General features: G+C 38.0%; 1 protein-coding gene across 1 annotated transcript in view; it reads left to right on the top strand.

Moving 5' to 3' along the window:
- LOC124159569 (POU domain, class 6, transcription factor 2) overlaps positions 1 to 11,908 on the top strand; it is a 49,387-nt gene extending 37,479 nt beyond the window's left edge. Inside the window, exons 10-13 of the mRNA XM_046535468.1 lie at positions 4,224 to 4,280; positions 6,182 to 6,265; positions 6,382 to 6,518; positions 10,825 to 11,908. Of these exons, the coding sequence (XP_046391424.1) occupies positions 4,224 to 4,280; positions 6,182 to 6,265; positions 6,382 to 6,518; positions 10,825 to 10,952 (406 nt within the window). The 3' untranslated portion in view covers positions 10,953 to 11,908. The remainder of the gene's footprint in view (positions 1 to 4,223; positions 4,281 to 6,181; positions 6,266 to 6,381; positions 6,519 to 10,824) is intronic.
- The last annotated feature ends 11,749 nt before the right edge of the window (positions 11,909 to 23,657 follow it).

Genomic DNA, 23,657 nt, shown 5'->3' with positions numbered 1-23,657 from the left:
TCAATAATTAAGCCATCAGATTTTTGCCATTTGATGCAGGTATTTAATTATTCCATCGTTTAAGTATTGACAGATGTTTGTGTTATAAAATAGTACCCCTAAATATGATCCATTAAACCAGATTTTTATTTATATGAAGTAGATTTTGTGAACCTGAAGTATGTACCCAGCCAGCACAAGGAATGTGGGATTTTGAATATGTACTGTGGAGATCTATGAGGGATACCATAGGATCAGTGGCGTAACTAGGAATATGCTTTGGGGGGATGCAGGGGCCCCAATCAACAGAGGTTCTGGGAAAATTTTTGAAAAATGACATGCCTGGAAATACATTTTCTATCATTTCGGTACTTAAAATTTAAGCATATTCAGTTATTATATGTCAAAACGAAACAACAGTTTAATAAAATAATAAATTCTCTAAGTCTTTGGGGGGGGGATCTATCCCCTTATCCCCTCATATTTATGCACTGTATAGGATATTAATAATATTTATGCTGTGCTAAAAAATTACACATCACAGCAAAAGTAATTTTCAATCTAGCTATTACAGTGCAGTGAATGAGCATATGTAATACTTTGTTACAGAAAAATATATGATTAATTGATTATTAATTAATCTATTCATTGTGATAGGATTATTTTCTGCATAAGACAAATAATTAATATTTGGCTTGCAACTTGGTGGATCTAGCTGATATGTATTTTCAAAACAAAATACATAGTCAATGCTAATGCTTATAGTGCTTACATTGTATATTATTTAAAATTCAAATATATTCTAATATAATAAAGAGGCATTGGTCTTTAAAATGGAGCAGTTGCTATGCCAATTTCTACTTTAAACAAACATCATTCCAAAGGCAAGAATACATAGAAGCCATTGCGTCAATTGGCATCATGTAGCTCAGCTTAAGTCTGTTGGTATCACTTTTCCAGCCTCATGTAAAATTTGGGTGCTGGATCCTGGCTGTATCTTTATCTACCTCCAAATCTTCCTCTGTCCGTGTTTAATCAGGCATTCATCTTCCTGCCATCCCTGGTGTAATAGAATAGGATCATTTTGGGATTTTGAATCCATATTATGGGTGTGTATCCTTGCATAACTGGATACAGTCCCAGGATTTCTTGGAAGTTGACAACCTGTGCTGGCTGGGTAGTTGTGGTCAATTGTGATCAGAGCGTCATCTTTCTTTTGCTGCAACTGTCGCTTGAGATGAAATTGATTCCCTTTCTATTTTACAGGTTCATATCCAGCCTGTATGTTCTCACTGTAGTTATCTGTGCCATGCATGTAAAATTCATGTAGTGCTATTATATTTATCAACTCTCAGAGTTGAATATTCTATAAGTGAGGTTTGACTGGCTAAAAAAGAAAAGGTTGTGAGCAATTTACTACAGCTGTGGTTGTGTGGCACATGAGAATATCCCTGAGGAGAACACTGACTTTGATATTTGGTTGAAGCATCCTCCATACTGTTGCTGTGTTTCATGAATGTTATAAGTTTCGATGTCATTCATTTCTGCATAACATGAATCTTATTTTCACAGTCTATTACAATATGATCAATGTTCTTTGATGTATTGCACCAGTTGTTACTTTATGCCATTACAGTGATACCTACTTACTTGATTGAGAAGAGAATGGGTTATGATGTGTTTAAAAACCAATGACTGCGTTTTGCAGATATAACTGCATCCCTATTCTTTAATGTCTGGTCTACAATGGGATACAAGCCATAAAATGGATGCCGTAAGACATAAGCCATGAGGAATTGCATACCTCCAATGGGATGTGTAAGCCATTAGACTTCAATACAAAATGAAGGCATTGACAGGAAGAGCTGAGTTCCAATATCATTTCTCACATTTTTTCACATGATTTTCCTAAGTTTCTTAGTGTTTCTTTTACAAACTGTTTCCTTTCAGACACTCAGTGCACGTCTTGTATGCTCACTATACGTATCAATTTCACCTAATTTTTCAGTGTCTGTATCCACATCTAGCGACTAGAGACAAGTATAAAGTCAGTGAAGCCTACTCATAGAATTTTCATTACTTTTGGTTCTAATTTGCATAAAACGTCTTAATTCTCAATACAAAATAAAATGTTTTGTTCATTACCTAGGTGAAAATTTCTTAGAAAATTAGCAAACGATAGATATGTACTCGGCCCATATTTTGTACACAAAACTATAGGTAAAGCATATGAGTAGCTATACATACTTATAGAAAAGCCAATATGTTTAATATACAATATTGTTGGAAAACGATGCGTATAGCGCATAATAATAAAACAATAGCGAGTCACCAGCACTGAATAAAAACACATAAAAAGAGACACACATGCGGGAAAATTCTCTGGAGCAATTGAAGCTAATAGCTTCTTTCTCAACATCTAAGGAACAACTGAAATGTAGGAAAAATTAAAGGTAGCCTTAGGACATCCCATTGGTAACTCTATGCATCTATAGGAAATCCCATTAGTAACTACATACAGTGTAACCTCGATATAACGACACCCCACGGTACACTAATAAACACTCGCTATAGCGAATTGTCGCTTTACCGGAGGTGGAGAAAATAATAGCCAATATACCTGTTGCGAACAGATATACAGGAACAGGAGTGATGCGGCGACAGATAAACATCTATCCGATAAACGTAAGCATAAATCCAGACGAAAGGCGATGTTTTTTTGCATCACTAAATTTCCTTACTCAAATAACGACTAACTATTCAAACAATTTATCAGCGCCGCACTGAATAAAAATCGTGCAAAGCATTGTTTCGTTAATCATTATATTTATCGAACGACAGTTTACCACATAAATTTGAGACTGAGCACTCCATTAACTTCATTTCTAACAGATCGCTAGCAATTACAGAGGTTAAGGAGTCTTGATGAAAGTCTTCCGGCGGTGAAACCCTCGCTATGGCGAGAGCCAACACCGAAAGGGTCTCGTAAAAACGAATTTTTTAACACTCTTATTATAGGGTCAATTGACGGTGCATCGGCTATCTCTCGTTATAGCGGGGGTGTCGCTATAGCCCGTACTCGCTTTAACGAGGTTCCACTGTATATGTTGCCATTGGTTTTCCAAAATAATATACATATGGTATAGGACACACACTCCATTCCTACATTTCCGATAGAAGTTTACTGGCTCAGAAATGAACCCACAGAAGTACAATTTGCTTAGCAGTACAGGTGAGCTATCAATATTTATCACAACTATTGAAAGTACCTTGAGCATCAAATTTTCATTTCTCAGATTAAATGCTGTGCTAATCATTGAAGCTTTTGCGGGCCAGTATAGCTGTTGGTGATGTTTTTTTATGTGCCTGATGTAACTATTGGGTTTGTTGCCTGATGTTGTCAAACTACTGAAAAAAATATCCTTATTCCCTCAATGTGACCAGCAACAGCCATGAAACTTTGGGCAACAAACCCAATGCACAGTACATACACAGGGCACACCTGAAAAAGCATCGTCAACAGCTATGGTTTTACCCCACCCATTGTACGTGTAGGTTGAAGGCTTACTCGTAAAGAAAAGAGTGATTTGGTTGTTATTCCTTAAAAAACTTATACCTTATTACTAGTACATATCTAGTGCCTCATATTGTACCGTTAAGTATTTTTACGCAATTTTTTTAGAAATCAAAGGCCAGGTTACAGAATATATGTGAATTAGTCATTCCTGAAGTTCATTTAACGGTCAAACCAAGTTCATTGAATATATGGAAAGCTTTATAAATATCCAAGGATAAACGTTCACGGAATGCCTTATGAACAGCTCAAGCTGAGCATTTGGAATTACCAGTTAGTTGATCGAACATTCTTAGAAATCTCTATATATCCATAAAAATCCGTTTGCATCTACTATATTAAATGGATACATATGCATAGAGAGTTTTACCTCTCTATAGATGTAATTCTGACGAGCTCTACCATTTCTTTTTCGCACACTATGACTCACCTTCATTGTGGGATAGAATTTTAGCTCCATCACAGCTAACGTCTTATGGCTTATGTCTCATTGTAGACCAGATAAAAACAGTGAGTCAGTGAACAATAAAGAATCCATTTTCACCTCATAAAACAACCAATCAGTGTCTTTCTTTGGGATGGTCCTATGAGCTTTGTTTAAAATTTTTTAAAAATCTTGAAATCCAGCACAGAAATTTTCAAGTAGTAATTGTTGCTGTTCTTTTCCCAGTGCCCTGGCTACTCAGATGTACTGTGCTGCGCAGATAGCGTCACAGCATCAAGCTATGTAGGTGATGTTGTTCTAAACCTTATGTATTACTACATATCTACTACTCACTCTCCTTTTAGAATGCTAAAAACTAATAGAACTTGCCTGTTTTCTTTTCATTTTGCCTATCACTTTAGTGAAATTAAGATGCACTAAACGAATAAGTTACAATAAATAATGAAGGCTTAAGTTATAATTTTTTTTGGTTTCTTGGTTTGCATAGCCTGGTTTACACGTTGAAGTAAACTGCTGAAGCAGTGACTCAGAAATTACATTGCGCTACTATTCAGAATTGTTACTCGGCAGCCAATGCACTATATGCTGCGGGAGATAGGGAAACAAAGGGAGTGACGGTTGCAAGGGAGAAATACAATTTTCATCTCCTTCTCTTTATGAGAAAATTAAATTAACAGTTGGCTTAACATGTAACCTTAATAAGAAATAAGTGGAAAAAGCAATTTATGATAGTATTCTTTGCCTTTGAGTAGTTGAACCAATATTTTTTGATTGCGATATATCCATAACCATTGATTCCTACTACGTTCTAAGTTGAACTGCTTCAATTTCACTGATAAATGGAATAAATATCGACCACCTCCTCAATCAAATTGTGATCACTTTGCAGTATTTTGCAGCCACTGTCCTTCTGATCTCAAAACAATGGAATGCTCGTCGCTATGCTTTGCTCATGGTGTCAGCTGAAGTCTGTCCAAAGAACATGGCTGCTGACTCCCTTGTACATATTTTGAATGGGAAAGTGTGCAAAATTTGATTGAAAGGAGAGTACATTTTGAGGGCAATTATATGTTGTCTAGGGGATCTAAGGAACTTATCTTCCAAGTCACAATCCAAATTATTTGAACTGAGAAATAAGTTTGACTTTGCAACATTTCCCATGTGGTATTTAAATGGAGCACAGTTAGTTCTAGGGGTCCTTCTCAATCCAGATCCACAATTTTTGGGGCTTAACTTGGGGAAGGGGTGTTACCATTCAGTTTTTTTTAGTTCAGCGTTTGCAATTTCTGTCCACACATACTGGTTGAGCATGACAGTTGACTGCCATAGCAGTCCCCTTTGACGTGTAAGCAAGGCTGAAGACCTCTTATGATGAAGTCAGGAGAGTGAGCTGTGTTTCATATCTCCTATTGACATTTATATTTACTTGTATTATTTCATTTAGTCAGCCAGGGCATTGGCACACCATCAAATTAACTTCCAACATTTCTCTGTCTTCACAAGCCTTAAAATTTAGCATGTTTGAAATCAAGAACAATAGCATTATTTTGCCATGTCCTTTGTCCTAGCATGTGTATGGAGTGCCAACTGGCTGATGAATGGTGCATGCACGTTAATTGTCCTTGTTCTTTTTCCATTTCATCATCTTGTTTTGCTAATGAATTGTGATTGTTGTGAGGCATATGGATAAAAATCTGATTGCATAAATGTTTACCCAGTCAGTACAACTATGTTGTCTTTTTTATGACTTAGTTCCCATGGAGATGCTGCCTCTTAAAGATGTGATATCTAATACAACTGGAAATTTTGAATAACAAAATTTCCTGTTGCATTGAATGTTGTTGAATTTTGAATTGGATATCATATCTCTATTGAACTAATCTCTATCTATGGAATTCAAATATATTCCATGAAATTGTTATCTCTTGTACTAGCTGGGTAACTACTGCTTAAATTCCACCTTTTCTTTGCTTTTGAGTAGCAACAGTAATACAGTTGATGCAAAATAAGAAGTCAGGAAAAGATATCAGTCAGTGTTTTCAATCAAATCAGTTCACCTCTTTGGCCCTTAAAGTTTTTATAGCAAAGTGCCTTTGATATAACACATTATATGGTACCAGATAAAAGTTTCATTCCTATAATTTTTACAAATTCGAAAGTAAAATATTCATCCTGTGTTACAGGTTTGAAAAATTAGACATAACTCCTAAAAGTGCACAGAAAATTAAACCTGTCTTGGAGAGGTGGATGAAGGAAGCAGAGGAAAGGTAGGGATTAGCAATTATAGCATTCACTATAGCTTCTTTAAGCTAGCCTTAGATGTGGCATGTGTTTGTGTGAAATTGGTCAATTGAGGAACCAATTCTTGTTGTTCTCATACCAGGTACAAGAGTGGACAACACAACCTGACAGAGTTCATTGGAGTAGAGCCTTCCAAAAAGCGCAAGAGGAGGACATCATTCACCCCGCAAGCTCTTGAAGTTCTCAATGCACATTTCGAAAGGAACACTCATCCTTCTGGTGAGTTCATATTCCTCAGAGAAATAAATGTTTACATGTAACCATATTTTCTCCTGGTTTTGGCGGTATTGATTCATTTTGGGGGATAGCAGTTTCCTCGTGGTGTTGTGAGGTCCAAATTTGGAAGAACCTGACAACGTCAGCTGGAGGGTGGGCAAAACTGCTGTTCCCCAAAATGAATCAATGCAGCCAAAACTCAGAGAAAATATGGTCATTAAATAACCAAAGAAGCCTTTGTACCAATGAATACATATTGTGTTCATTAATTGCAATAGGAAAATATCTTGTGGACAGGGAATCGAACTTTTAGCCACCACTCCCGTTGTGGCTGGTATAGCGATCTAGATTCCATGGTGAAATATACCAGCCTATGGCTGTTCGCCAAAATTTAAATTTTTTATTATATGGTATGTTACAATACTATTCCCTGTTTGTGTAAATGCTACATTGCATATACTATTAAGAATAGAAGGATCATTCTGCATTCATCACCAAGCTGTGGACAGTGTTGCAAACTGATTTAAAAGCAAAGTGGCAGTAAAAATCAAGCTTCTACAGTACATACTGGGATCTCCTCTTTGCGGTCCACTTGCTGTCAGTGGCGGATACAGAGAAAATTCAAGGGGGGGGGGGCACAAAAGACATCTTGAGTTACCTTTACTTTTATCGCAATAAAAAATAATCAAGTCACATGCAGAGCTTCAGAAGTTTTAACTAAAGTGATTTAACACACATTCAAGACAATGCCATCTTATGATATAAAAAAGTTAAAATTATGGTTCTGCTATGTTTGGCAATACGGGTGGCCCCGCAAAGGGGGGGCGCGCGCCCCCCATCTGTATCCGCCACTGCTTGCTGTGAACCTTGTCAATTATTCTGTGTCATGTCTATTATTATGTCTTGTCTATCGCCTATTCAGTCTGGTCACATCTATTCACATTCATCTGACCAGTGATACTGCAAGGGGGGTTTTGAGGGTTAAAACTCCCCCAGAGCCCTGAGAAATTTTTAAGTTTAATCCATTTTACTTAATGGATTGATATTACTAATAGAATACTGTAAGGATTAATAAAAAAATCCCTCAGAAAGCCGTAAAACTCACCATTTTTATCTGCTTATCTTAAAATTCCGTAATTTATTAATTTCGCACCTACCACTTATCCTGGTGGGTATTCCACACCCCCACAAACCCCAGGAATAGTCGCACCTAAACCCCCCCCCCCCAGCCTTAATTCCTAGCTGCGCCCCTGCAGCTGACTATCATCCTAGCTTGCTAACTTGCCAAGGAAATTCTGAAACAGTTTGAAAAAGCTTTTTTATGGACATGAGCATAGGAATTTGTGAGTGGCAAATAATTAATGGGGAGTAGTGGGTTGAAGTTGTGGGTGAAGCCATTCAGACACCAAATCGCAAATTGTACAAGATAGCCCAGGGAAGTGTACTAGCCCTGAATTTGTGAATTTCACATGCCTGTGATTTAGCTTGGGGTGAGCTCTACACTGACTTTTCCAAGCCAACCTTCTGGCTGAATCAGTGATTGTAAGTGTCAGAGATGGCTAAAGAGCCGAAAAAGTAAATGGGCTCAGTTGCAGTCACTTTTAACATTTTTAATTTGGTAAGATTACCAGTCACATTAAGTTTTCTTGAATGTTTCACTATTACTTACAGCACTACTTTCAATATTAAGCATTAAAAACTTAAATTATTATTATTATTCATTATTTTAAACTTTTTTGTCCTTTTTGGTCTTTTAATGATACCACAAAGTTAATAATTAGTTAGCAAATTTTACCAGTCAAAATTTCAGAAGTAACTATGCACAATTAGGTAAGTTAATGGTTGTAATAAAAATATCAGAAATACAATCATCACTAGTAACTAAGTTACTTTCACTCAGTCACTCCTCATCTCTGTATATATTTAATTGCATATCAATGATTCACCGACGCTGAGAGTTCAGTGCTTTTGGTTTGATATTCCTCCTCCTCAACGAACCTTTTCACTTTTACATAATTCGTCTCCTTCACTCCCTTAATAACCTGTACATACTAAGTAACTATGTACTTCCTTCTTGGCCTTCCTTAGCCATCTTCCCACCCACTCATCCCTCAATGACTGTCTCCACAGGCTACATGCTGTCTAATGATTTGGATGATTAACACATTCAATGTGGATGCCTTGAATTCAAGGCATCCTGCGCTAACCTAGGACACGGATGCCTTGAATACAAGGCATCGGTCCCGTTAGGTTTCTCGGCCCGCCACCTGGCTCCGCCTCTTCTACTAGACCCTGCAATTGTGCCCAGCGTCTCAGTGTATCTTCTCCTGTGACTGGATACAAGTCATTTACTTGCAGCAGATTTTTTGCCTTCTTTTTATTATAATATATTTATTATAATATTTAATATTTTCTTTATAATAGTGCAAATTTTAATAATTTTGAACTATGTATGATTGTATACGATTAAGCAAGACATAATATCTGACATTATTGCAAAATATTTTTTCCATGTGGCGGTGTGTTATGATAAATTTTCTCAGCATTGAGTGTGTTAAGCTGTCCCTTCTTCTTATTAGGATATTCACCCTTTTCTCGCACTCTACTAAGGCAGGGGTCTCCAATTTATTAGGCCAAGAGGGCCACGTTCCAAGTTCCGAATCGCCCCACGGGCTGGATAGCAAATTTGCCGATGACTGAAGTATTCAATACCAACGTCTACTGAAGTATCCGGTGGCGCATTTCTTATTTACGAACAGTTGAAGGCGACTTTGAGGTGCAGTGCAGCGCTGCAATGCTCCTAGCGGCGTCTCACAGAGTTAAACGAGCGAGAATCGCACGCTACTTGAAACGAGTGCGCTGGCCGGATGAAAGCCCTCCGCGGGCCGTATTTTGGAGAGCCCTTCCCTGAGGACTTCCTCATTTCTCACTCAGTCAACCCATTTCGTCTTCATGATTATTCTGTTGCGTCTCACCTCTTTTTTTTACAATTTACACATATCCTCTGTAGCTTTGTGTCATCCTCGATAATGAATTAAAAATTCCATGGCAATTCAGATTCTTTTGTAGAGATTTTAAGGCTCCGTGATATTTCTAGTTAGATTTGAAGAAAAATGCATACTTGAATCAGACTCTTGAACCACTGGAATTTGTTTTCATGTAGATTAAGCACACAGTAGATGTGAACTGCCATGATCGGCAGCATAGGATTGCCACGTAAGCAAGTCTGCATTAAAAAAACCCATAACTGTTTGAAGGAATCTCAGTTACAGAATTAGTAGAACCCCTTCGCTTTTGACTGGTTCAAAACATGGGTTTTATTGATGATTGTAATTAAGGCAGCCTCGGCAAAGCAGCTTGTGTTGTTAGAGAATGAAGGTCTACCCTTAAGTTCTTTCCACCCATAAGTTCAAGAAATCTTCCCACAACATTTCTTAGGATTAGCTGGAATACCACAACGATATTCAGACTATCCTGACTCATATACAGCATGAAATATTGTTTCTACTTTAGGTAGATCAATTTCTATAATAGGAGTAATTATATTACTATTTATTATTAGGGAAGCATTAGCCTCTCAACGACAAGTAGTATCTGGGAGGATTACCTCCCTTCTTAGGATTCCTGCCGAAATGAATAATTATTCAAAATTGTCTGTTATTTGAAAGAACTTTATTAATTATTGTAAATATTATAACTACCATAATTACACTAAATTTTTATAGTGCATTTACTATAAACAATATATCTACAATTTGAATAAATCAAAACTACAATAAATCAATTATATTTATATCAGTACTGATTTCAATAGCAGGAATTCCTCTAATTGTGGCAATTAATTTATATTAAGATCTTATGTTAAGTAAACAAGTAGCCTTCAAAGCTCCAATTAAAAGTAATAATCTTTTAGGTCTTAGTTTAAACAAACAACTTTAGAATTGCAGTCTAATATCATTCCCTTTGACTATAAAACCTAGCAAGAGAGGGGTAACTCCTCGTAATTAGATTTACAATCTAATGTCTATTTCTCAACCATCTTACTTTATGTATAAAGGGTCATTAATTATAAAAAGATATAGGAATGCGACAATGATTGTTTTCTACAAATCACAAAGATATTGGAACCCTATATTTGATGTTTGAAGCATGAGCAGGAATAGTAGGGACTGCTTTAAGAATATATGTACTAGCAAATGTGCCTCGGGCAAAGAAGTAAAAGAAGTGTGTTCAAGAAATATGGTAATACTTGTGGGTGGGCTATTTTGTGGCTAGCCAATGTTTCATTGCATTTGTTGATGATTTTCAGGTGCTGAGATAACCGCTCTGGCTCAGCAGCTGGGCTATGAGCGGGAGGTGATTCGTATCTGGTTCTGCAACAAACGTCAAGCCCTGAAGAACACTGTAAGAATGATGTCGAAAAGTGTTGTGACCTAGTTTTTTCGGTGCGTGACTGAGTGTTCCCTCTCTATCAAGGATTAGCATAAAGTCGTGGGGATGAAATTCTTTTGGATATTTTTTCCCGAGGTTTGTGGTGACTAGGTGCCATTGAAAACTGTGCTCTCATGGGTAGTGAGAATTTGGAGAGGAATATAACTAAAGTTCTTGAGACTCAGGTGTTCCCAATGTGTGTTGTGAATTTGAATAAAGAATCTATTATGAAATGTGCATTCCAGTGAAATACTGTGTGAAGTTACAGATTGTGATTGTTTCAATGCTGGCATATTGCAGGAAATTGTGATAAAAGTGGTTTTAAGTACGCATCATCAACTTAATTTTATTTTTAATTTCAAGTTGAATGCTATGTCCAAGCATCAACTGAACCTATTTAATTTATACAACACTAGTTATACCCGATTGTTGCATTTTTATGGACATAGTTTATCACACGTGAAATAAGGAGTGGTACACATCAAATCAATGATCATACGTTGTTGGTGAATTGGCTGCTATCGACCAATTTTTGTAATGCCAAGTGAGACTTTATTAGAAACCCAAATGCATGAGTGAAGTGTTGTTAACCTTACCAGAGACATTAGCATTTATCATGGTTATTACTTGTGTTTATTTCGTGTGCCATCCCCAATGCTCCTTCAGAAAGATTTGAACGAGTGTTTATTCCTCACGGACATTGCTCTACTGTGCCATTCAAATGAGAATCTTGGCTGTTCTTCATAAATGCTGTAGGTAACAAATATGTCATTTCCTTAGATGTAAATAACATATTTTATATTGTCACTCATTTGTCTCATACTGAGATGGAGGTAAAATTTCTTTCACCTTAACCACAAGAACCAATTCCTACTTCATTTAAATGTGTATATAAGTATATATGAATGAACATATATAAATATGTGGGGAGAAAGTATTATATATAATGAAAATTTTCCACACCCAATCTTTTTCATTCCAATAGTTTTACTTTAAATCTTACGTTGCATGAATGGTATAAACCATGTGTCCATGAAATGCGTCCTGATCCTATGACATTAAATGTTACATATTTCGATTGTTATGAAGATTTTCAGGGAGACATGAAAGAATCCTGTTTTGTTTTTGTGAAGGCTTCAATGGTGAGTAGCTTACTCTCTTATGTTTTTTGGGCTTCCACCACATTGTTTTACTTATATCTGATAGTATAGCGTTGCCAACAACCTCACCAACATTTTTAAGCCAAAAGTGGCATTTGATCCAGATTCTCATGTCACAGTGGTGGTTGTTAAAGTTTTTTCTAGACAGGTTTGTTTGGACTGGAGATGTACATTTTTGTTTTGAGAGTGGTTTTCATGAAAAAGTCTCCACCGAGCATGGGAGAGAACGTGAGTTAGCATTTCCAATGTAACTTCATGCTCATGTTTTGGCCATTAAGGTCCTTCATTTTGGCGAAAATCACTTCATTCTATGGCACTTCTACACATCTCAACATTGTCATACTTCTCAAGTATTACTTTTGCCAATCATTACAAACTTGAGTGAAAAACAACCACATCCACCAACTCTGTGACGCATATAAAAGGCCACTTCTATATGTATCAAACTCCTTGTGTGACAAGAAGATGCTTGTAGGATCCATAGTAGCCTGGAAATCATGGTTAAATTCTGCTTCATGTGATTTTTGGTGCTCCTATATGTAAAACACGCAGATGTCAACCAGAAAGGAAGAAAGATCTTCCATTTATGCAGGGCCGGCCCTAGCAGGTGCGGGGCTAGGGGCGAACCTTCAGTGCGGGGCCCTTCACTTAAAATATTGAACTCTATACCCCATCTACAAACTCGAGCATTTTGAATCCCTACCACTCTCTGGCTAAGTATGTGTTCCCCTCCCAAATTCAGACTTCGTAATTACGCCGTTATGATACCATCACGCAGTTGAGTCCAAAATAGTGTAATACAAATAAAATTTATCATAATATTTATTCATAAAATTCAAAAGCGCCCGCTCTCACTCATGTCAAGGTCTCTCACTCGTTGTTATCACTCACACGACACAGTACTGTACTGACAAATGCAATTGCACAATAAAAATTACTGCATTATTATTCCTTTTTCATAACATTATTTTTTGTTTAGCACGGACTTAGCAATACAGTAATAGTTGAAATTGCATTTTCAAAACTGTCGTATATTTTAATGTTTTATTCACGAATGCGGGGCCCCCCAAAGTGCGGGGCCTGGGGCCGTCGCCCCGCCCTAAGGCCGGCCCTGCATTTATGTATTGAGGAATGATTAGGGGTACGGAGGAAAAATTAAGTGGCATAGGTTTGACCTAAACAACCACCCAATCCCTTCTTTTCAGTGATTCACATGCAAATTCCACGGCAACTAACATGGCATCCCAATTTTCACCAGGAAACATTCGACAACAGAGGCGGTCTGGCCAGGTCAGCGATCGCCAAGGGCCCTGAGCTCAGGGGGCCCCCAAAGTCCTCTCGATTGTCAATAACACACTAAATGGTTCATAACCCTCATATCCCCATGAGGGAGTAGTGTAGAGAACTGCCATCCAGAGGACTCTGGGAGCCCTGAGCTTTGGTGCCAACACAATGCTTGCGTATATCATGAAGCGCTCCTCTCGCCTCTCTTCTCTCTCTCTCTCTCTCATGTCCCTGGCTTAGGCCAAATAAGTCGACGAGTTCGTGTGAATTTCCCTCGTGAGAAGAGACCATGGTATTTCGTGTGAATATCAGTATATTTTAGGGACTACTACAGATCAGATTACCCAGTACATTTTAAACACTTCAAAAGCTACAGACTTCCAAAAGAAATATTAATTCGCTAATACCGAATTCTTTCCTACGTATTTTCTTTCATTATTATTATTATTATTGTTAACTCTGTCAACAGTGTACTTACTTATTCAGGCATTGGCCGTCAGCCAGTGCAGGAAGTAATTAATTGAATTTTGTTGTTGTGTGAAAAGAAAAAGAAAATACTTCAAATAAAAAAATTATATGAAATTGTTCAAAAGAAAAAAATGATAAAAATAGGAAAAGGAATGCAAAAAAATGTACAAAATGCCTACCAATGCACCAAAAAAATTAAAAGTTGTGAAAAATCCTTCAAAAATTGAACTTTTAAAGTTTTCATGTTTTGGGCCAATCAGGGCCGTTTCCGGCTTCCGATGTCGGTTAGGTTTAGTCTTATTAATTTTAGAGTGCTTTTTCACGCGCTCACTATAAGAAGCCTGTCTTTCTCATTCTCCTTCACTACCACTGGAAATGTTACACTGGTCCCCTTACACACTTGTTTTGTCAAAATTGTCCCGCGTACGCACTTTGCGTACAATCATCGCCGCCAGTGGCGTAGCCAGGAATTTTGTTCGGAGGGAGGGTCTATATCCAGGGGGAAATTTTTTGAAAAACCAGGCACTAAGTAAGTAATGGGTTTTTAACTAATTTTAACACTTTTCATAATCGAAAAAAACTAATTTGTTAAAGAAACATTTTGTAAATTTCCGTTTTTTCAATATTTTGTTTTCTTTTATGAAGGACAATCATTGTATTTTTATATTGGAGGGAGGGGGGTCCGGACCCCCCCAACCTCCCCCCTCTGCTACGCTACTGGGCCATCCAAGGGTATATAACCCGGTGAAATTTGAGAATCGTCGTCGCCGTCATGTGACATTCCATTTTATCCCTCGTCCGCTCTTCCCAAAGTCTCAAGTTCCGTAGCGAAATCCGATATCCAAGCAAGTGTTTCTGGGTAGTCTATACCCCAATTCATTCATCGAGAAAAAAATATCAGATTACCACACAGATCGCAGCTTAATAATTGTTTCCCCTTGGATATTGACAGCCGAAGCTTTCTCCTTGATTTCTTTGATGGCTTTCTCTATGTAAGCATTAAAAATTAAGGGGGAAAGTGTCTCGCACTCCTTTTCTTATTTTTGCTTCTGCACAGTTGGGTCCACAATTGATCGCTGCTACTTCGTTTTTATACAAACTATGAACAACTCTATGATCATTGTAGAGTGTTCCGATTACTATCAGAATTATAAGCATTGAATTCCATTCAACATTATCGAATGCCTTCTCTAAACCGACAAATGCTATGAAAGTCGGTTTGTTTTTCTCCATTCTCTTGTCTATGAGCAGCCTAAGTGCCAAAATTGCTTCTCTTGTGCCCTTGCATTTCCGAAATCCGAATTGGTCCTCATCCAGGAATCCTTCTGCTCTTGATCGTTCTGTAAATTCTACTATAAATGATTATTGTCAGAATCTTTGACGCATGTGTCGTCAGGCTTTTGGTCCTAATGTCTCCGCACTTCTCTGCTCTCTTCTTTTTGGGAATGGGAATGATGATATATTCTTCTCGAAGTCACTAGGTAAATATTCTGTTGAGTACATATCGCTACGTACGTGACAGCTCGTAAAAGCTGCGTACTAGTAACTAAATCTATATATGCCGTGCAACAATTAATTAGAAATGATTAATTCATAATAACCAAAAGTCTTTATCTGGCCCCAAAATTTGCTTCGTATTATTATTATGTTTTTGCTTTTCGAATGGGGTCGGGAAAAAATAAAATCATGCATGCAACACCTTATTACCTGAATGAGGTTTTTTAAGCGTGTAATATTATCCTATGTTGTATTTAAACGTTTAAATGTAAATAAAGGCATTGCCTTTAAAATTCAATATTTCGCAAAATACAAAATATTTAGGCTTAATAAATATTCACTTTCTCATTGGTTGCGAAAACTGTTCCAGAAAGACTTCCGTACCAGAAGAGTTGGAGCTTCCATTTGTTCCGGATCCGCTCCATCGAGAAGAAAGTCGCAATAAACACCGGAAAAAGTTATACTAGGATTACCTAAATCTCATCAGAGGGAGATAGTTTTTTGTTTGGATGGCGTAACTTAAATAACGTAACAATTCAGTAAATTGAAACTTTGAAACCGGGATCTATTCCGTTAGCGAACTCCAACCATGGGCACATTGCCTCGGAAGAAAAGCGATATGTATGGTGAGTAACATAAACGATTGGTCCTATTATATCGTAAGAAAAACTTTCGTTCTCCCCGCACGCAAATTCCGTATAACTCGTCCTGCCTCCCATTCTGAAAATTGACGTCACTGGCAGCAGCGCTACCATCGGTGGTTGTTGTCTTTAATAACACTTGTGCGACATGTGCTCTACGGGTAACACCGAGTAAAGGCAAGTACGTGGTGATTTCAGTTTCGATAGTGAGTGTGTGTCGTTCGTGTGAACACAGGAAGAAGAGGACCCCTCGGGAGGCGTGTGTGGAACAAGGTGAGCAGCCATCATTCTCAGTTTTTATTTCCTTCTCATTTTTTTCAATCCGACAACTACATATCGCTTATTTCTGTACCGCTGTGTGTACAACTCCCTGCTGTGTGTGTTGGTACTCGTGAACACTTTATTGGTGTCAACACTCAATTGGTGTCAGGAATTGTTATGTTTTGGCAAGTAAGGTTCTGTTTCACTCAAAGGATACCTACCGTTAAAAGTCACTGAAGTAGGAAGTGCTTCAATAGTATGAAAATATACGCTAATCATAGTTGATTGTTTGGTTGGAGCAGTGGTCAGGGTGTAGGTTTCCATCCTAAAGGTTGAGCGTTCGATACCAGTGAGGGGTATTTTTTTATTTGAGTAACTTTTTTTCTCAAACGAGTAAATTACCTAAGTTTTTCATTGAAATGAATTTTATAGTGAATCATAATTTGCAATCATCATTATTGGCACCGTTGGGGAGGTATATTCGCTTGTATGGATAAATACCAGCGGCGTAGCCAGGGGGGGGGAGGTCCGAGGGGTTCGGACACCCCTGAAATAAATAAGCACAGTTATTTTCTCTCATAAAATAAAACAAAATATTGATAAATCGTGAATTTTAAAGATTTTCCTTTAACCCTTAGAGTGCCGGAGAGCGCTATTTCGCTCCTATCTTTCGCGAAAAGTGCCACGAGTGCGATAACGCTCCTCCTGCCATGTCTCTCTTAGATGCTGATATTTCACTAATTATTCAAAGGTCAGTATTCATTTTATTAAAAAAAAATAACTCATATTACCAAAAATTCGTCGAATAATACATTAAAAAGGTGAAACCACATAATATAATAAAGATCTCTTAACGTTTTTAAATGTATATACCTTTAGTTGTTTTTGAGACCTAATTTTTTTCCCCAACCTACTGGAAAATCAGCAAAAATGCCTCGGCACTTTTAGCGTAGTACCAGGAAAAACGGTTGTCACTCAGAGGGTTAACAAATGATGTTTTTACGATCATGAGAAGCGTTAAGATTAGTTTAAAACCCCTTACTTAGTGCCGTGTTTTTTTAAAATTTCCCCCCTGGTTTTAGACCCCCCCAGAACGAAATTCCTGGCCACGCCACTGATAAATAATAGTAAATTTAGGATAAGACACAGACTTGTTAACTACTCATTACTGCATACTTACTAATCATTTTAATTTTATTGCCTATACATCGAATTGAAATAACAACGATTTTTTTAAGGCTTTTGAACGCTCATTTAATAAAAAGCATAAATGCATAATACGTCAAATTTAAGTATCTATTTTTATGGCTCATTTAAGTATCTTCATTCGTTACGGAAATATTTATTGACAACCGTTTGACCTTAAATTAGGCCCTGACAGGTGACTTGACCATGCTGAGGTCTGAGGATTAATTAAAGGAAGGAAACTTACTTGGTGGTAAAAATGGACGAATAATTACAATTTAACGATAACTACTGTTCGAACAAACCTCAATGAATTACGTTGTTTCATGCGTGTCTGCGTGGAATTCACTAATCATTATGAAATATTATTAATACTGGCTTCTAATGTCTAATTGCAATGAGTTCTTCGCTGATTTCTTTAATTTCAGATGATGTTTTATCATCACTAGATTATGATCACTGCTGATATCTGTCCCAGGTTTATCTTCTTCCGAAACCTCGGATCCACTGAAATATAGTCTAGTCGAATTCTTCTTTTGTCTCCTGGCCCTTAGAATTTATATCTTCTTCGCATGTGATTCTTAAATAGGGTGTTAGCAACCACTACATCTACATCAACACAATACCCCGCAAGCCGCCTTAAAGGCGTGTGGCAGGGGGTGTTAGGACACCAGCCGTTTCCAGCAAAAAAAAAAAAATGAAGTGCTCTAACGAAGTTGGGACTAGCGTTTATTAAAGTCCTTTATGGTTGGGGGGAAATACGAATTCCCATGTTTATCCGTTCGGCATAACATCTCTCTAAATTTATCGCTTCTATCGGACCTGGAAATATAGTGTGGCTCTAATATTATGTTCTATGTGTTGCTCTTAAATATATCCATTCTCAATCGTTCAAGCAATCTAAGCCTAGCGCGCAGCCTCTGAGTCTCCAATGGCTCCCAGCCTAATTCGCTTAACATCTGGGTAACGCTGTCTGTACGCCCTTAGCAGTTTTTGACAAAACGCGCCGCCTTCCTTTGTATTTTATTCAGTTCGCGGATTAAGTTTTACTTTCTCATCCAAAAATCTTCTCACAACACGCTTGGCTAATCCTAATTTCTTCAGGGCTATGCCGCAAATATTCTTTATCTGATATATATAGACATCTGTCTAAGGTTTATCTTCTTCCGAAACCTCGGATCCAATAAAATATAGTCTAGTCGAAATCTTCTCTTGTCTCCTGGCCCTTAAATTGTATATCTTCTTCGCATGTGATTCCTAAACAGGGTGTTAGCAACCACTAATTTTTGTTCTGCGTAGAATTGTAGAAGACTTTCTCCTCTTTAAATTCGATTTTCTGATCCTTATTTTTTATTTATTTATTTGTTTTAATAAAGAGATGCACATACAGCAATACTGCCAATTTAAAGTGCACTTATAACTACAAATATTAAATAATTAAAGAATAATTATTTGTTACAAATTTAAATAGAATAAAAAAGAAAAACAAACATTTATCCGGCTATCTAGTCATTTATGCGATAAATATGTTAATGCCCGATGTGTAAAATTTTAAGTGTCAGACCAAACGGATCAATATCACCGGGTAGAGTATTTATTAAAAGGGAAAGCCTTTGGAAAAGAGAGCGCTTAATTACAGATAGCCTGGGTGTAGGAATGTGGAGTAAAGAAGTAGATCGGGTGTGGCGGGAAGGTACTCTAATGTTGAGGAAGGAAACAATGTCAGGACTGTCGAATTTTCCGGTTATTCTTCCATTCTGACCTTCGCCGACGATAATTTTTCAATCACTTAAAACAATAAGGTTTTCTTCACCCCTTACCTGTTTGATTACTTCCGTGATATCTCCGCAGAAGCCTTCAACTTCTTCATCATAGTATTCTGTCGGAGGCATGTGAAACTGTACCCTTACGGTATATACCGGCTTAAGCCGTTTTCCAATCCACGTAGTATGCACTCATTCCCTTGATCCCTTTCTCCCTTGCACCCTGTTCCCTTACTAATGCTCTACTGGCGCCATAAAGTGTGAACGGAAATAATGCGAACTATTGGCAGTAACGAAATGTGACGCACGGGGTAGTGTTAGAATATCTGGTGGTTGATTTAAGAATCAATTTCACCTTTATACTTATATTTTTGCATGCGAAGAGCAAGAATTCACAATGCCGATATAATATAGCGTAGAAGAGCTCACATAATAAACACATAATTACTTAAAACTCCAGTTCAAGATTTCTGAGATTTCCATTGCCGCCATTTTGACGTCCACTTCCTACGAGGGGAAGGGAGCGAGGGAGCATCCCCGTTCCCTAGTTCACTTACCCTTCGTTCCCTTGCGCCCTAACCAATTGGATCCACCCTTGCTGTCGTCACATCCGCAAGTTGACGATCGAAAAGTGCACGAAGGGTGAATAATTGCGAATTGGAAAACGGCCTTAGTCTCTCACTTTACCGTAACTATGGCTTCATTGTACTGCAGGAATATTTGCACTCGCATTCCGGCGCTTTTTCTGAGCCTTCATTTCAACTCTATGGTCTCCACCTTCAATCACACGAAGAACAGTTGCTGCCCTCTTTCCCTGGTGATGGGCGGCGCGGCGTGATTGTTGGCATCCTCCCGTCGTCTAGTCCCGGATCTCCAAAGGCTTAATGTATCATTTAGATAGACGAATGGAATTCAGTGCTTAGAATTCTGAAAGAAATCGGAGCACTGTATAATGATCGTAGAATTATTCATAGTTTGTATAAAAACCAAGTAGCAGTGCTCAAATGCGGACCCAACTGTGCAGAAGCAAGAATATAAGAAAAGGGGCCCGAGACACTTTCCCCGTTAATTTTTAATGCTTACATAGAGAAGCCATTAAAGAAATCAAGGAGAAAGCTTCGGGTGTCAATATCCAGGGGAAACAATTCATATGCAAAGAAAGAAAGTAAAAAGAAAAAAAGTACGCCACTCCATTCGATGACTGAATGAGGCTTCAGCCCTGAGGATGGAGCACGACTCGTACCCCGAAACGTCGGCAGCCATGAAGGAGAGTACCCGGTGGAACACCCGAAAGGCCTTCACTACCAGCATACGCCGGGAAAGCATCAGATCTTTTTTCACAAATCAATATTATTGACGGTGTAAGTGATCACATAGTAATTTTTGCAACCTGAAAAATTGGAGTGGACTCATTTGTAAATCCGAAACGGAATATATATTTATTTGATACTTGCAACTTCATTAAATTTGGCGAGAAGCTTAATAAATCGTACACGGACTTTGTAGCTAAAGCAGATAATAAAAACACTGAAGTATCATCGAAATGCTTTTTAGAAATTCTACGCCAACGAATCAATTAATATATTCCGTGCAAACTCAAATTTGACTGTAAAAAACCTCGTTGGTACAACAACAATGTTAGATGGGTCCTTAAGAAACAGCGAAAACTCTACAACTTACTCAAAAGAACATTTCTATTTATTATTACTAAACTAGACAAGATACGTTGATTATATACATAAATGACACATTTTTTCAATGTTACTCTTCTTTTCGACTAGATTCACCTTTTCCCGTAAGTTTTAGTTGCTTATAGTACCGCAAAATCCATTTAGTCAAAAACATTATGGAAGAGAAGCGCGTCTCCATAGTTCGTACACCTTTTTAGTCACTGGAGTGGCCACTATATAGACCGTAGGTTCCTTGCCTGCGTTCTCGGATCTAAAAATATCGCGAACTTAACAAAAATATTTCTTCACTTCTCTAAAATTTGGTGATGTCAATTTGTTTAACCCCGACGATACGCCAAAAAAAAGAGACAAGTCGTCTCGCTACGCTTTCTTTTTTACCTTCTACCATCTGCCGATTTAAATTATCAAAGATGGATGAATTTTGCTGTTTCGGGGTTTAGGAGGGTGAGAGGCGTGCGGAAAGGAGACGGAAGCAGCCTGCCGCTCCTCTATCCGCGACGCTGCGTGGGTGTTGGAATATTTTCTTCGCAGACGCGCACTCAAATTTGGAATTATGTGGCTTAACGGTGGCAGATACGTCACAAAGCACGAAATTTTTGCCCGAAAGTAGAGTAACTCGGCAAAATCTATAGGGAATGATCATAAAATATATTGTTTTGATTTTTTGCCCTTCACCCTTCAATGGCTTTTGAGCGAGGGTCAGAGGTTCACCTAGAGATCTCAAAGTTTTCAGGCCTTATTTTTAACCATTTCCACAACTTTTTATTTCATTGGGCCAGGTGGATTTGAAAACAATCGATTTTTTCGATCCGCTCTAATGTGCAGCGGATAGTTTCAACATCGAACCAACAGATAAAGTGAAGACAGGGTTCTGAAGAAGTTCGAATTAGTCAAACGTATTGTGAGAATATTATCGGACTAGATATTAAATGATATGTGCCATTCCGCACTGAAAAAATGCTACGGACGTACAGAAAGCGATTCACAAATGTTAAACGAATTAGGTCGGGAGCCACAAGAGACTCGGCGGCTAGGCTTACTTATAGATTGCTTAAACAATGGAGAATGGATATCTTTGTGAGCGACGCGGAGAACATCATATTAGGGCCTCACTACGTTTCCGGGTCCGATACGATGAATAAAAGAGATATTTTGTCGAACGGATGGATATTGGAATTCGTTTTTCACTCGCACAATAAAGTACCTTAATAAATGCTCGACGTAATTTCGTAAGAGTATTTATTTTTTTTGGGTAAACGGTAGGCGTCCTAACACCCCCGCCAAACACCTGTTGAGGCGACTTGCAGGGTTGTATGTGGATATTGATGTTTTAAAATGATGATGAAATACTATTAATAGTTTTACACTTATGAACGCATTTTGATATCATCCATATCTTCAAATTTATTGATCGCCATGATTTATTGATTGCCCCCACGGCCCCCACAACGCTCATGAATATCATGACGCGGCCGCCTTGCTCTGGGGCGCTGATGGCTCTCTCTTTCCTGTCCCACGCTTAGGCCAAATTCGACGACGAGTTCGTGTGAATATCCCTTGCAAGATGAGACCACGGTGGCAACCTCAAGTGTGACCTTGTATATTTCAGTATATGTTGGGGACATCGACGGAACATTTGACATGTCATTTTTTCCCTCATCCACTCTTCCCAAAATCTCAGTTCCGTAGCGAAACCCGATATCCCCGCTGGTAGTGGATACCCTAATTGATTCATCCAGAAAAAATATCAGATAATTTGTCTGGGTACAGTTACACATCTCACTTGTCTGATTAAGGGGTATCTATTACCGTGGGAATCAGCGCCAAGTAGTTCTCCCAGGACTGGAAGTAGGGAAGGAAGCGTTATTGGAGGGGGAAAGTTGCGCGCGCACAGCAGAAATATTCTTTTTTCCCCCCTCACAAAGATCGCGAAATCCTTATGAATCCTTACATTAGTAGTGCATAGTAGTGATGAGCGGAACTGTGATTTTCCGATCACTTCGTTACCTGTGACTGCTACTCTCCAGTAACGGTGATTCTTAACTGTGATTGCGATCACCGAGGTGAGAATCACTCTTAGAATTCAGCGGTGATTTGTGGCGCTGCTATTCCTGCTACTTAATCCAATTCCAAGGAGTGAGCTCTCCTCAATAGAAACGAAAAAACTTATAGAAAATTGCAAAAGAATAGGGGAAATAATTTTTTTGAGGGAATAGTTCTGATTCCGAGTTTATTTACAATAATTAAGTAAATTTGATGGGGTAAAAGAATTAATAAGGGGCAATCATTTTTTAAACATATTTTTAATCAAACCATCATAAATCAAAACTTTAGCTGTATATTTCGTACAGAATGCCTTATTTATCATAAAAGATGAATAAGACATCCTTATTTTACTGTTGGTAGCATCATGGTAGCTGCCGAAGCTAAATTCACCGTATTCACAGTCGCAGTGATTTCGAGTATTTGGTGATTTAGTCACCGGCAGTGATCGGCTACTTCTCTTCAATCACAGGTGGCGATATATCGCATATCACTTGGTAGCAGCCAGAGCTATCTTCACCGAATCCAGTGATCGAATCACCGATCACAGTGATTTCGAATATTGAATCACCGACAGTGACTGCTACTTTTCAGTGACGGTGATTCAATCATAGTAAGCGATATATCGCTCATAACTAGTGCTTAGTAGTTCAGTGAATGCCAATGGTGAAAGGTGGTTTGACAAGTGAGAGGGTTTCATGCTCAATTGAAGTGTTAA

This window comes from Ischnura elegans, chromosome 5 (assembly GCF_921293095.1).
Source record: "Ischnura elegans chromosome 5, ioIscEleg1.1, whole genome shotgun sequence".
NCBI classification, from domain to species: domain Eukaryota; kingdom Metazoa; phylum Arthropoda; class Insecta; order Odonata; family Coenagrionidae; genus Ischnura; species Ischnura elegans.
The sequence above is the reverse complement of the archived record's forward strand: the minus strand, read 5'-3'. Positions and strand labels throughout refer to the sequence as shown.